The sequence below is a fragment of the Papio anubis genome, chromosome 8 (assembly GCF_008728515.1).
Source record: "Papio anubis isolate 15944 chromosome 8, Panubis1.0, whole genome shotgun sequence".
In the NCBI taxonomy this organism is placed as follows: domain Eukaryota; kingdom Metazoa; phylum Chordata; class Mammalia; order Primates; family Cercopithecidae; genus Papio; species Papio anubis.
The window spans coordinates 135,548,619-135,562,524 of record NC_044983.1 but is presented as its reverse complement, the minus strand read 5'-3'; the positions used below and the strand labels follow the sequence as shown (position 1 = coordinate 135,562,524).

General features: G+C 45.9%; 1 protein-coding gene across 5 annotated transcripts in view; it reads left to right on the top strand.

Annotated features, from left to right (window-relative positions):
* The window catches only part of TRAPPC9 (trafficking protein particle complex 9), a 713,063-nt gene that overhangs the window by 70,264 nt on the left and 628,893 nt on the right, over positions 1-13,906 (top strand). For all 5 annotated transcript variants that reach the window (XM_017962346.3, XM_017962349.3, XM_017962347.3 and 2 more), the window contains one exon: positions 10,638-10,854. In XM_017962346.3, the coding sequence (XP_017817835.2) occupies positions 10,638-10,854 (217 nt within the window). The remainder of the gene's footprint in view (positions 1-10,637; positions 10,855-13,906) is intronic.

The window sequence follows — 13,906 nt, the reverse complement described above, 5'->3', positions numbered from 1 at the left end:
TGATGGACATTAGGTTGTTCCCACTCTTTGGCTATTAAGAATAATGCTGCAATGAACACTCATGTATTTTGTGGGAATGTACAAGTGTTTGTGGGAACACGTATTTTCAGTTCTCTTGGGTATATACTTCAGAGTGAAATTGCTGGGTTTAACTTTTTGAGGAAATGTCAAACTTTTCCAAAGCAGCTGTGCCATTTTACATTTCTACCAGCAATGTCTGAAGGTTCTAGTTTCTCCATATCCTCATCAACACTTGTTATTGTCCATCTTTTGATGAGAGCCATTCTAGTGGGCATGAAGTGATGTCTCATTTTGGTTTTGATTCACATTTCCCTGATGGCTGATGCTGTTGAGCATTTTTCCCGTGTGCCTACTGGCCACATGTATATCCATTCAAACTTTGTCAAGTTTTTTTTTTTTTTTTTTTGAGACAGAGTCTTGCTCTGTTGCCCAGTCTGGAGTGCAGTGGCATAATCTCGGCTCACTGCAACCTCCGCCTCCCGGGTTCAAGCAATTCCCCTGCCTCAGCCTCCCAAGTAGCTGGGTTTACAGGCATACACCACCACACACAGCTCATTTTTGTATTTTTAGTAAGACAGGGTTTTATCATGTTGGCCAGGCTGGTCTTGAACTCCTGGCCTCAAGTGATCCATCTGCCTCGGCCTCCCAGATTGCTAGGATTTCAGGCATGAACTACCATGCTTGCCCCATTTCACTTTCTTGATGGTGTCCTTGGCAGCACAAAAGTTTCTAATTTTGGTGAAGTCTAATTTATTTATTTTTTCATCACGTGTCTTTGGTGTTACATATTTTAAAAAATTGCTAACCCAAGATAATGAAGATTTATTGTTTTCTTTTAGGAACTTTATAGGGTTAGTTTTTACATTTAGGTCTGTGACCCATTTTGAGTTAATTTTTGTTCATCATGTGAGTTAGAGGGTCCAACTTTATTCTTTTCATTCTTTTTTTTTTTTTTTTTTTTGAGATGAAGTCTCTCTTTGTCACCCAGGCTGGAGTGCAATGGTGCAATCTTGGCTCACTGCAGCCCCCGCCTCCCGGGTTCAAGTGATTCTCCTGCCTTAGCCTCCTGAGTAGCTGGGATTACAGGCGCCCGCCACCACACCTGGCTACTTTTTTTCTATGTTTAGTAGAGATGGGGTTTCACTGGGTTGGCCGGGCTGATCTTGAACTCCCGACCTCAGACAATCCATCCACCCGGCCTCCCAAAGTGCTGGGATTACACGCGTGAGCCACCACTCCTGGGCTAACTTTATTCATTTGTATATGAATATCCAGTTGTCCCAGCAGCATTTGTTGTAAAGACAATTCTTTCCCCATTGGCACTCTTGTGGAAAATTAGTTGATTGTAATTTTTTTTTTTTCTGGACTCTTAATTCTATTCCATTGATCTTATGTGGTACTTATGCCAGTACCACACTATCTTGGTTATTACAGCTTTGTAGTAAGTTTTGAAGTTGGGAAGTGTGTCTCCTCCAACTTCGTTCTTTTTGAAGATTGTTCTGGCTATTCTGGGTCCCTTGTACTTCTATGTGAATTTTGGCATAAGCTTGTCAATTTCTCCAAAGAAGCCAGCTGGGATTTTGATAGAGGTTGCATTGAGTCTGTGGATCAATTTGAGGTATTTTGCCATCTTAACAATATGGTCTTCCAATCCATGAACATGAGATACCTACAATAAAGAACCAGCAAATCTTCCTTTTTTCCCGGAAGGAGACAAATTTAGTTGGCAGGCAAAACTTAGAATTTAATTTTTTTGTTTTAATTGATTATTTTTTATCTTGGCCATTTCCTAATAAGAAAGGCATCTTATGTTACTGTCATGTTTAGATTAGGTGTTCTAGGAATCAGTAATTTCATCCATAGGATATGGGTTTTATTAAGCTTATAGATTGTCTTCTCATTTTTTGGCTTCATCCCTTTCTTTTCTTTTCTTTTTTTTTTTTTTTGAGACAGAGTCTCGCCCTGTCACCAGGCTGGAGTGCAGTGGCGTGATCTCGGCTCACTGCAAGCTCTGCCTCCTGGGTTCACACTATTCTCCTGCCTCAGCCTCCCAAGTAGCTGGGACTACAGGCGCCCACCACCACGCCCAGCTAATTTTTTGTGTTTTTAGTAGAGACGGGGTTTCACCGTGTTAACCAGGATGGTCTCAATCTCCTGACCTCGTGATCTGTCCGCCTCGGCCTCCCAAAGTGCTGGGATTACAGGCGTGAGCTACTGCGCCTGGCCCCCTTTCTTAATTTTGTATGTCCCTTCAAGGCTTCATTCTAGTTGGTGGCTTACTTTTTTCTTTTTATACCAATTTAATTACAATAAATACTTCTTTTATAAAGCAAACAATATATGGGGACAAGTGATTTATTCTAGTATTTCTTTCCTGTATGTGTTTCACCTTAAATGTGTCATGTATAATGTGAAGATTTGGGGCTGATATTAATTCTCTTAGGGGAGGTGTGATGTGAGCAGGATGGCAGAGTAGGACCTTTCGGCACTTGCCCACCTGAAGAAACAACCTGACAACCATCCACACACACACCTTCACAGGAGCCAGGAAGCCAGGCAGGAGACCACAGCCACACCCAGGAAACCAGACAGGAGACCACAGCCACACCCAGGAAACCAGACAGGAGACCACAGCTACACCCAGGAAACCAGACAGGAGACCACAGCCACACCCAGGGCTCGCACATAAATAAGAAAAGGTGCATGCAAGAGCATGGGAAGGACAGCCTTGCACCACCGAAGTCAGCCTCCTCCGGCCCCAGGCAGCACAGCATGGAGGGAGACGACCTCCGCCAGGGAAAGGAGAGCAACGTGAGTGCTAGGCCTGCCTCGGACCTCAGCACCATGCTGCCCTGATAAAATCCAGCACTGGGCAGGCCCTGTGGCCCCGAACACCAGGCTGGGCCATGGACTGAGCAATGTTTTTTAATGGAAAAAAAAAAAAGAAGTATGTTAATAGTTAAAAAGAAAAGAAAAATTTCAAATAATATTTAAGTTTGGAAAATACCTAGTGATTTTTGTTTTGGCAATGCAGTGGTCCAAAAATGCTCAGCACAAGTTCCTTAAAATTCTGATGAAGAGATAAAAATCCCACCATTCCCATCCCTAGCATCTTTCAAAATGCATAGCTCATTGTTAAGAAGGAAAAGGAAATCCTTTTCCCAAAAGCAGGAATTCTGAAAGTCAGTGGGCCTTGGGAGGCAGAGAATGCCCTGCCTAGCTGTGGTAACAGCTTTCAGTGCTCACATAGGAGGATAGGAAATAAACCTTAGACCTGCCCAGACTTGGGAGCTGGATGGCAGACCCATGTGTAAAGCCAAGATCCCCCAAACGACACGCTTAGTAAAAGAATGCAATAGAAAGTATCTCAGTCCTTAAAGTAAGAAGATAAGGAAACTTGATCTTGTTGGAAGGTGTATTAGGGTTCTCTAGAGGGACAGGACTGATAGGATATATATGTATATAAGGGGGAGCTTATTAAGTATTAACTCACGTGATTATAAGCTTCCACAATAGGCCGTCTGCAAGCTGAGGAGCGAGGAGAGCCAGTCCCAGTCCCAAAACTGAAGAACTGGGAGTCCGATGTTCTAGGGGGGAAAGCATCTAGCACGGGAGAAAGATGTAGGCTGGGAGGCTGGGCCAATCTCGTCTTTTCATATTTTTCTGTCTTCTTATATTCTTAAGTGCGCTGGCAGCAGATGAAGGGTGGGTCTGCCTTTCCTAGCCCACTGACTCAAATGTTAATCTCCGTTGGCAGCACCCTCACAGACACACTCAGAATCAATACTTTGCATCCTTCAATTCCATCAAGTTGACGCTCAGTATTAAGCATTACGGAAGGAAATAAAACCAATCCAAAGAGGGTTTATTTTAAAGTTGTCCTGGCATAAGAGTGACCACAAACTCCTGGCAGAAAAACAGAAATCCTTCTGGAGTGAGAAGCTATGTTCTGAATGAATCAGTGAACAGAAAATGTAAAAATGGTTCATGGAAGCTCTGGATAGAGATGTTAGACCCCAAACATACTACTTTTGTCTCTCTCCCAAGGTCTCATTTAAGTATCCCAAAGTATTTGTTTTTTTTTTTTTTGAGATGGAGTCTTGCTCTGTCACTCATGCTCAAGTGCAGTGGCATGATCGTGGCTCACTGCAACCTCTGCCCCCTGGGTTCAAGTGATTCACCTGCCTCAACTTCCCAAGTAGCTGGGATTATAGGCACGCTCCACCGTGTCTGTCTAATTTTTGTATTTTTAGTAGAGACGGGGTTTCACCATGTTGGCCAGGCTGGCCCAAAGTGTTTTTATAGGAAAGAAACTATAATGACAATCATATCTGTTGCCACCACGATGTGCTGGGAATTCAGAGGGGAATACAAATGGTCTCCTCCTGCAGAGAGCTCTTTCTGTTTGAGGAGACAGATCTGCAGTGTTTTGTGAGTGTAGTGCGGAAGGCATTAGTCTATTTTGGACAGGCAGGAGAGGAGTTTAGGAAAGCAGTGATGGGGGTGGGTGACGTTTTAGCTGTGTATGGTCTTATTTAATTGGTTTTTAATTTCAGGCTCCATGAGTTGTCATTGGAGGGACTAGATTTTATGGAGAACAGACATAGAGAAACTCAGAACTTGGCCGGATGTGGTGACTCACACCTGTAATCCCAGCACTTTGGGAGGCTAAGGCGGGCAGATCACCTGAGGTCAGGAGTTTGAGACCAGCTTAGCCAACATGCCAAAACCCCTCTTCTACTAAAAATACAAAAATTAGCCAGGTGTGGTATCAGGCACCTGTAATCCCAGCTACTCAGGAGGCTGAGGCAGGAGAATTGCTTGAACCTGGGAGGCGGAGGTTGCAGTGAGCCGAGATCATGCCATTGCACTCCAGCTTGGGCAACAAGAGTGAAACTCTGTCTCAAAAAAAAAAAAAAAAAAATCTGGCATGGAAAGATGAATGTGGAGAAAAGCTGTAGTCAGAGTTCAAATCATCTTTAAAGTACACATGAACACGCTCACTCACTAAACCCAAAGATAGTAAAAGTAGGCAGTATTTCTTGAAGCCTTTCTTGAAGTATTTCTTGAAGGAGTGGGTTTTTCAGGTTATCCAAGAGTGAATCAAAGGCTGGAACCAGGGTGATCAGGGGTCAAGTGTGGCCTTTGCTTGGCCATCTCTTTTGGATGGTGCACTTACCAAGGGCACTGACTGTTTACAAAGTGTCCTTCCTCTAGCACGTGGTGGGTACACCTGGTAGTCTAGGAACCTTCCAGGTACCTGTCCAAGGCATAGGGCACAGCATCCCTGTTTCAGCCATCTCTCCGTCCATCTTCTTCCCAACACTGATTCTTTTTTTTTTTGAGATGGAGCCTTGCTCTTGTGCTGGAGTGCAGTGGCGCGATCTTGGCTCACTGCAACTTCCACCTCCCGGGTTCAAGTGATTCTCCTGCCTCAGCCTCCCGAGTAGCTGGGACTGTAGGCACCCACCATCACTCCTGGCTAATTTTTATATTTTTAGTTGAGACGGGGTTTCACTGTGTTGGCCAGGCTGGTCTTGAACTCCTGACCTCAGGTGATCCGCCTGCCTCAGCCTCCCAAAGTACTGAGATTACAGGCATGAGCCACATTGCCTGGCCCCAATACTGTGATTCTTTATGGGCCTATCTCCTCTACTACTTCATGAATTTTTGACGGGTAGGGTCTTATTGAAGTTTTTGTTTTGTTTTCTTTCTTACCTTTGAATGATTAAAACTGAAAATGGATCCAATTACTTTAGGCAGATGCTTTTTAAAGGAAAATCCTTGGTGCATGCCTCATACTCCTATTCCGGGATGTAAGAAAGTAAGTTAGGTTTTTTTCCAAACTTTTTTGATAGAACTATATGGAAAGTTTGTATAATTTTGAAGACGTCTTTTCTCTCCGGGTAATTATGGCTGGAAATAGCTGGCGAGAGAAGCAGAGTGTGTTTTCCAAACCTGGGACTGTGTGGGGCCCACTGTTTCCCATCCTGCATTCTTCCACGGTCATCACTTACTTGAGTGCTGCCACCAGGCTGCCCCTACGCATCTGTCACGCCTTGGTCTTCTAGTCACTGCAAGTGCCCACGTTTGAGAAGGCTGATGAGGATTAAGGCATTTTCTGAGCATCTGTGGCTGGTTAACTTGGGGTTAGAACCTGTGGTTTCAAAGGCATTAACTAACAGTGATAGTTCTGTTTCTTGAACACTCACCGAGAGTTTTAGGCTTATGCTTAGTGTTCGCATTATTTTATTGAGTCTTTTCAACAATTGTAATTAGATTTAATGATCCCTATTTCTTAGGGATAATGCAGATGTGGCCCTGGAACTCAGGACTTTACAGCTCCAGGCTGTATTCCTCCTTCTCCATCCTGCCAGAGACAGTCCTGTGTCTGGAGTTTCCCTCTGATGTTATCACTTTATTTCTTGTTAACAGAATAAAGCAGGTCTAAACTTACTTTCTACTTGGAAATGGAGTAGTGAATTAATATTCGGATCCCCCAGAGTCTGCCTTGTGAGTAAACCTCCTTGTCTTGAGGAGTCTTGGAGCCACTTCCGTTGGAACCTCACATAAACATCTGGGCCCTGAACTCGGACTTCGTGACTGTGCAGCCTGTAGAAAGATTAGAACAAAGATGTGCTGATTAATATTCCCTAAAAGAGCAGCAGGTTGGAAATGAGTTTGGGGATTTCATCTCAAGATTTCTTGAGGATCTTGGCCTAGCTTTGCCTGGGACCGTTTTGTACTCCCTGGCTCCTTGTGCCATAGGTGCCTGTGTTGACCAAACATGGCTTTGTTCCAAGGCTCGCTGGGCTCACGGCTTCTTAGTCAAGTGTCTGCCTAGTGCCCAAAAGCAGTTGCACTTGAGCTTTTCCCATTAAGGAACCGTTTTAGGGCTTTGAAGTGATGTCAATTCCATTTGCAATATAGTGTTTATCATTTGATTTCTTATTACACTGAAATGATAAGAGGAATGAAATAATATATTACTGATCATAGTATCACAACCTTTCATCTTAGAGAGAATCAATGGGAGTTCTAACGCATTGTGTTAACACATGCCAAGGCATGTGACCCTCCTGGCTGTCACCTTTGTTTTAGATGTTGGCCTCTTTAAGGGCACTGGCTAAGATAAGTATTTGTCTTCTCTTCCCCAACATCTTTTATCATGTTTGGCACAAAGTGGTGCAGCTGAAGGTCTGGGCATTTCCAGATTTGTGATAAAGGCGTTAAGTACCCCCACCTCTTCTTCTTCTTCTTCTTTTTTTTGACATGGAGTTTCACTCTTGTTGCCCAGGCTGGAGTGTAGTGGCACGATCTCTGCTCACTGCAACCTCCGCCTCCCGGGTTCAAGCAATTCTCCTGCTTCAGCCTCCCAAGTAGCTGGGATTACAGGCATGCGCCACCACACCTGGTTACTTTTGTATTTTTTAGTAGAGACAGGGTTTCTCCATGTTGGTCAGGCTGGTCTGGAACTCCTAACGTCAGGTGATCTGCTTGCCTTGGTCTCCCAAAGTGCTGGGATTACAGGTGTGAACCACTGTGCCCGGCCAACCCCTGCCTCCTTTTTACAGACCTCCTCCACCTCCTCCCTGGGTGCTGTCCTCCCGCACTGGGGCCTCTGTTTGCTGCTGTACTGTGCACTCCTGGAAAGGGACAGGCCATGTCCTACTCAAATTTGAATATTCATGGACCATAGACCTAGACAACAACTTCTAGATGAAAACATAGGATATCCTTGTGACCTCGGGCAAAGGTTGTCTAAGAGTAGGACGTAGAAGGGCACTAACTATAGAAGAGAAAACTGATAAATTGAGCAACATCACAGTGAAATGCTTTCGCTTATTAAGACTCCCTTAGGAAAATAAATTGGCAACAGACTGGGAGGAAATATTTGCAAAACATGTATAACTAAGGACTTGCATTCAGAATATATACATTACTCCTACGACTCAGTAATAAAACAAACGGTCTAATTTTAAAACCTGTCAGAAGATTTGAACAAGCACTTCACAAAGGAAGATATACCAGTAGCCAGTAATCATATGAAAAAGGTTCAACATCATTAGTTTTCAGGGAAATGGAAGTTAAAGCCACCAGAACATCTAAAATAAAAAAGACCGATATCCTCACATGCTGGTGAACAGGTGGAGCAACGGTGGTTCTCACACGTCGTCGGTGTCGGCATGAGCTTTCACTCTAGGAAAAGTGGGGGTGGCAGAGATGTGACATGTACATAAATAGTACGGGAGACACAGAAAGGACATTATGGAGCCCAGCATGGTTAGGAGAATTTAGGGAAAGAAGCGGCAGCTTCCAGCTGAAGGGTGTGAGGACGAGCTTCCTGGAGAGGGTGGCCTTGGAACCGAGGCTCCAAAGGGAGAGTCAAACGTGGCTGTGGAGGGAGCGCAGGAGCAGAGAGCCTGTGCGCCCCGGCAGCGTCACCTGGTGCACTCCACCTCATACGCTTCCACCCATGATTCTGTGTCAAAGTGTATTTCACTGGACTTAGAGCAGCTATTTTGTTTCTTTGTTCATTGATTTATTGTCTTCCTCCCCACTGATTCTAAGCCAGGGGACTCGCCCGTCATTAGCATGGAGGCCCCCAGGGTAGGGGTCTTAGCCTGTTTTGTTCACCGCTGTATCCCCTGCCACAGAGTGGCTGGCACAGAGTAGGGGTCCAGTAAATATGTGTTGACGGAATGAGCAGACAAATGAGTTAAAGTTGTTCAGTTTGTTGAGGTCATAGGTAGGCAGTGGGGCCTCGAATTCCCAGAGCAGGTTGGGCCTGACTGAGGAGGGCCTGGCATGCCCGTGAAGGCATTTGGCTCTGTTTTACAGTCCTCGAGGGGTCTAGTGGTTTCAAGATGGGGATTGTCTTAGTCCGATGAGGCTGGGTGGCTGATAAACAATAGAAATGTACTGTGCACAGTTCTGGAGGCTAGAAGTCCATGATCAGGTGCTAGCGGGTTTGGTGTCTGGGGAGGGCCCACTTGCTTGTTCGTAGACCGCCATCTTTTCTCTGTGTTCTCACATGGTGGAAGAGGTGAGCTAGCTCTTTAGGGTCTCTTCTTATAAGGGCACTAATTCCATTCGTGAGTGCTTCACCCCCCGACCCAATCACTTTGTAAAGTCCGCACCTCCTAATTCCATCACCTTGGGGGCTAGGCTTTCAACGTGTGAATTTTGGGGAGGCACAAACACTCAAACTGTGGCTGGGGTGATGGCCTCTGAGCCATGGCTCAGGAGCCTTAGTCTGGCAGGGGTGTATGGACAGGTGAAGGAAGGTGGAGAAGTGGTACGAAGACGATGCCAATTCCTCTTCCAGATGAGGACTGACGAGGGCCCCAGCGAGGCCATGGCAGTGAATGCAGAGGAGAGGGGATGGAGGGAGGGTTTGGAGGCCCAAGTTGGAGGGGTGTTCAAGCTAAGGCTCTGTACTCACAGAAACATCAGGGAAACATTCATCATCCAGGGCAGAGGAGGGAGAGAAGCGCTTCCTTAAGCAATGCTCCTGGAGCAGCAGAGTGGGCTCTGCCTGCCTTCTTCTCTGAAGGCAGCTGTGCGGTGACCAGGGCCCAGGCCCAGAGTCAGGTCTTGTCCCCGATACTTCTTGGCTGTGTGATTTTGCACCAGTGATTAATGTGTCCCTGAGCTGTTAATGTCCTTATATGCCATCTCACAGGATGGTTGTATTGAGTTAATCAGGTACCTTAAGTCTGCTGCCATACAGTAGGTGCTGAAGAAACAGAAGTTGTTGGCTGGGCACGGTGGCTCACACCTGTAATCCCAGCACTTTGGGAGGCTGAGGCCGGCAGATCGCTTGAGGTCAGGAGTTTGAGACCAGCCTGGTTAACATGGTGAAATCCCGTCTCTACTGAAAGTACAAAAATTAGCCAGTCATGGGGGTGGGTGCCTGTAATCTCAGCTACACAGGAGGATGAGGCAGGAGAATCGCTTGAACCTGGGAGGCAGAGGTTGCAGTGAGCCTAGATCGCACCACTGCACTCCAGCCTGAGCGACAGAGTGAAACTCTGTCTCAAAAAAAAAAAAAAAAAAAAAAAAGAAAAAAGAAAAAAAAAGAAAGAAACAGAAGTTCTGATTGCTCCACTACAGGGTTGTTGGGAGGATTCAGTTGGGTCTTGGATGAAAGAAAACTTTTTGTAAACCCTGAAGTCTTAAGTCTAATTTCAATGGTATTATTAGCAATTCATTACCCAGTTACATGGTTCTGCGTCTTCTTGTGTTTTAAGAGTTTTTGTGTTTGATGAAAGACCTTGATAAAATCCGGTTGTGTAGATGAACTCTTGTTCCTTTTCTTTTCTTTTGTAAAGGAACTTAAAGTAGAGGTCTCAGATTTGTAGCAAGTACCTTTGTAGCAGAGAATCTGGGCTTTATCAGCAGGACGACGGGCTGCACCTGCAGCCATGGCTGGGGAAGGTCTCAAGCCACCCGGCGCTGCCCTGGGGCCTGTGCCCTGCACTGCTCACCAGGCATTCCCTCTCCTTGATGTCTCCTCAGGTCTTTGTTTTATGAAGAAACATTTTTAATGTGTGCTTCTTTTTTTCACTTATACGTTTCTTTCAAAAGCTTTTTACTTTCTCTCTGTGCTTCAGCTTTCTGAGGAGGAGAAAATTCAGCGCTACAGCGTCCTCTCCGAGCTCTACGAGCTGATCGGCTTCCATCGCAAGTCTGCGTTCTTCAAGCGCGTGGCCGCTATGCAGTGCGTGGCCCCGAGCATCGCAGAGCCTGGGTGGAGAGCCTGCTATAAACTCCTCCTGGAAACGCTCCCCGGCTACAGTCTGTCACTGGATCCCAAGGATTTCAGCAGAGGTACTGGAGTCCCCTTGCTGGCGCTGAGGTGTTGCTTTCTGTCGGATGATCACATGCTGTTCAGCCCCTGCCCTGAGTGGCAGACATCGTGGTTGGTGCTGGTGGCTCCAGAATGAGTAGATCCCTGCCCTGGAGTTGGGTGCCTACTCTAATCAGATTATAGGAAAAAGTACTGGTGCTTTGCCTTGGGGCTCGGATTCTTGAATCTTTATCAGTGGGAGTCGTTTCTTGCCTTTGAGTTCATTGGCATGGTGTGTCATCATCAGTCAAACACTGGAAATACCTAATGAATTTTACTCATGAGATTTAGTTAGATTAGCACACATCAATGAACCCAGAATAAATATCCTTGGGTATATGTGTATACCAGAGCTATGCATTCAGCAGTAAATTCTTATTGTGAAATATTAATGCAGGGTAATATGTATTAAAAATAAAGCTATCAATCAATCTAATAACAAATATGTACAAGGATAATGCCCAGTATTAGACAAAGTCTGATTAGAAGGAGAAAAAACATTTTTTGGGGCCAGCTGTGGTGGCTCACTCCCGTAATCCCCAGCACTTTGGGAGACCAGGGCAGGCGGATCACTTGAGGTCAGGAGTTTGTGACCAGCCTGGCCAACACGGTGAAACGCTGTCTCTACCAAAAAATACAAAAATTAGCTGGGTATGGTGGCACGTGCTTGTAGTCTCAGCTACTCAGGAGGCGGAGGCAAGAGAATTGCTTGAACCTGGGAGGGAGAGGTTGCAATGAGCTGGGATCGTGCAACTGCACTCCAGCCTGGGCGACAGAGAAAGACCTTGTCTCAAAACAAAACAAAACAAAAAAAACCCAAAAAACAAATCAAAGAAACCATTTTTGAGGGGTTGCTTTTAGATAGGGAGCATACAGCACTTTTTCTTCGGTTCAAGCCTAGAGCTAGTGAAGGTATAGGCTTCTAACAGGAAACAACTGAGATGTCATCTAGGTTCATTTCCCATCACGGCAAAAATGGGTTCTTCAGCATCCTTTTTTTTTTTTTTCCCTGAGACAGACTTTCACTCTCGTTGCCCAGGCTGGAGTGCAATGGCACGATCTTGGCTCACTGCAACCTCTGCCTCCCAGGTTCAAGTGATTCTCCTGCCTCAGTCTCCTGAGAAGCTGGGATTACAGGCGCCCGCCACCATGCCCAGCTAATTTTTGTATTTTTGGTAGAGACGGGGTTTTACCATGTTGGCCAGGATGGTCTCGAACTCCTAACCTCAGGTGATCTCCCTGCCTTGGCCTCCCAAAGTGCTGGGATTACAGGCATGAGCCACAGCGCCCGGCCTCTTCAGCATCTTTTTTATGTGGTCATGTGCATCCATTTCACTGGCCTCTGCTGACTGGAGGTGCTCATGGCTTCATGATGAATCCAGTTCTGCTTTTGGATAATTCTGATAGGGCTCTCCCCAACATTGAATTTCTCCTTACTTTCACCTACTAGAATATCTGAAGACATATCTATTGGACTTTTTTGTACATTGATTCAACAGGTAATTCATTATACTCCTGTCCCCATGCCATGTGGTGTGTTGGGTAAGTGATGCAATGGCAAAGGAGACAGTTTCTGCCCTCTACAGTGGAAATAAACAGGTGCCTCTCACATGTGACAGCTTCCCGGTGTTTGCACAGAGCTCTTAGGTTCTTCCAGAACCTGCTTCTAACTTACGTGTCTATGGTTGCTGTGACAGTCACTTCTAAGTCACACTCCCCAGACTTCTTACTGTTCAACCATCTTCCCAAGGCAACACTTATATTTGATAGAACCTGAAATCCGATTCTCAGGATGCATTCTGATTAGCTTCGAGCAGGGGTCAGCAAACGTTCTCTGTAAAGGGCCAGCTAGTAAATATTTCAGGCTTTATGGGCCACACGGTGTCTGCGGAAATGACTCGACCCTGCTGTTGTGGTGTGAAAGCAGCCATGGACAGCACGTAAACCACGAAAGTGTGTTTACATTAGTACATGGTGGCCAGATTTGGCATGGCAGCTATACTTTGCGAAATCTGTGGCTGAGAACACTGTGGTATCGGAAATCATTTATTTATTTTTATTTTTTAGAGATGAGGTCTCGCTATGCTGCGCAGGCTGGCCTCAAACTCTTGGGCTGAAGTGATCCTCCTGCCTCATTTAAAAGGAGGGCACTGGGTTTGGAAGAGAAAACGCAGATTGAGTGAGTAAGATAGCAGGAGGAGAGTCAGGCGGGCAGTGAAGGGGAGTGAAGGGAGGCTGGGGATGGGGTGTACGCAGCGCTTTAGCCTCTTATTTCTCTTCAGGGAAGAGAACTAGACCTGAGGGGAGCTTTTGCAGTCTGGGGAGGGCACTTCTACTCTTGACGGCTGTGGTCTGGCCTGAAGCTACGCCGGGAAAAGCTGAGGCCCTGCGTGCAAGCAGATATGTTCATGGTTGAAAATCCCCCAAGTCCCATCCAGTTCCCCATATGAATCCCCAATTTTTGTGGGTTTTTGTCTCTAGAGCCGAAGAGATCCTGCCTCTCTGGAGCCACAGGGGCAGGCGGAGTGCTCATGACCGCTCTGGGCAAGTGATAAAAGCCTGTGGCGCTGTGCGCTCGGGTGAAATGGCTGAGATCTGCCAGGGAGTTTGTGTGTTCACCCTCAACATGTCAGTGATGTCCAGCATAAAGCAAGAACCAAGACGTCCCTGCAGAAGAGAAGGCCTGCTGGAGAGGGTCCTGAACTCTGCTCTTGACCTCTTGCACTCAGGATCATCACCAATAGCTAAGACAAAAGCAAGGGATAAAATCCAAGTTCAAAATGAACTCCACTAACAGTATGAATCCAATCATCAGCACATCCAGCACGGACAGATGTCAAGCCCTATGTTTAAAGAAGCCCTAAAAACCATGACGGGGTGCAGAATAGAGGAGACCTGGTGAGGTCATACACAAAGATGGATAAGGTGTACTCTGAGATGAGGTTTATAACAGTTTTTCTTTACCTGCCCTCCCTTTCTCTAATTTCCTTTTCCTCTGTGTTCCCTGGAGGGATGGGATGGAACCTGTCTCCC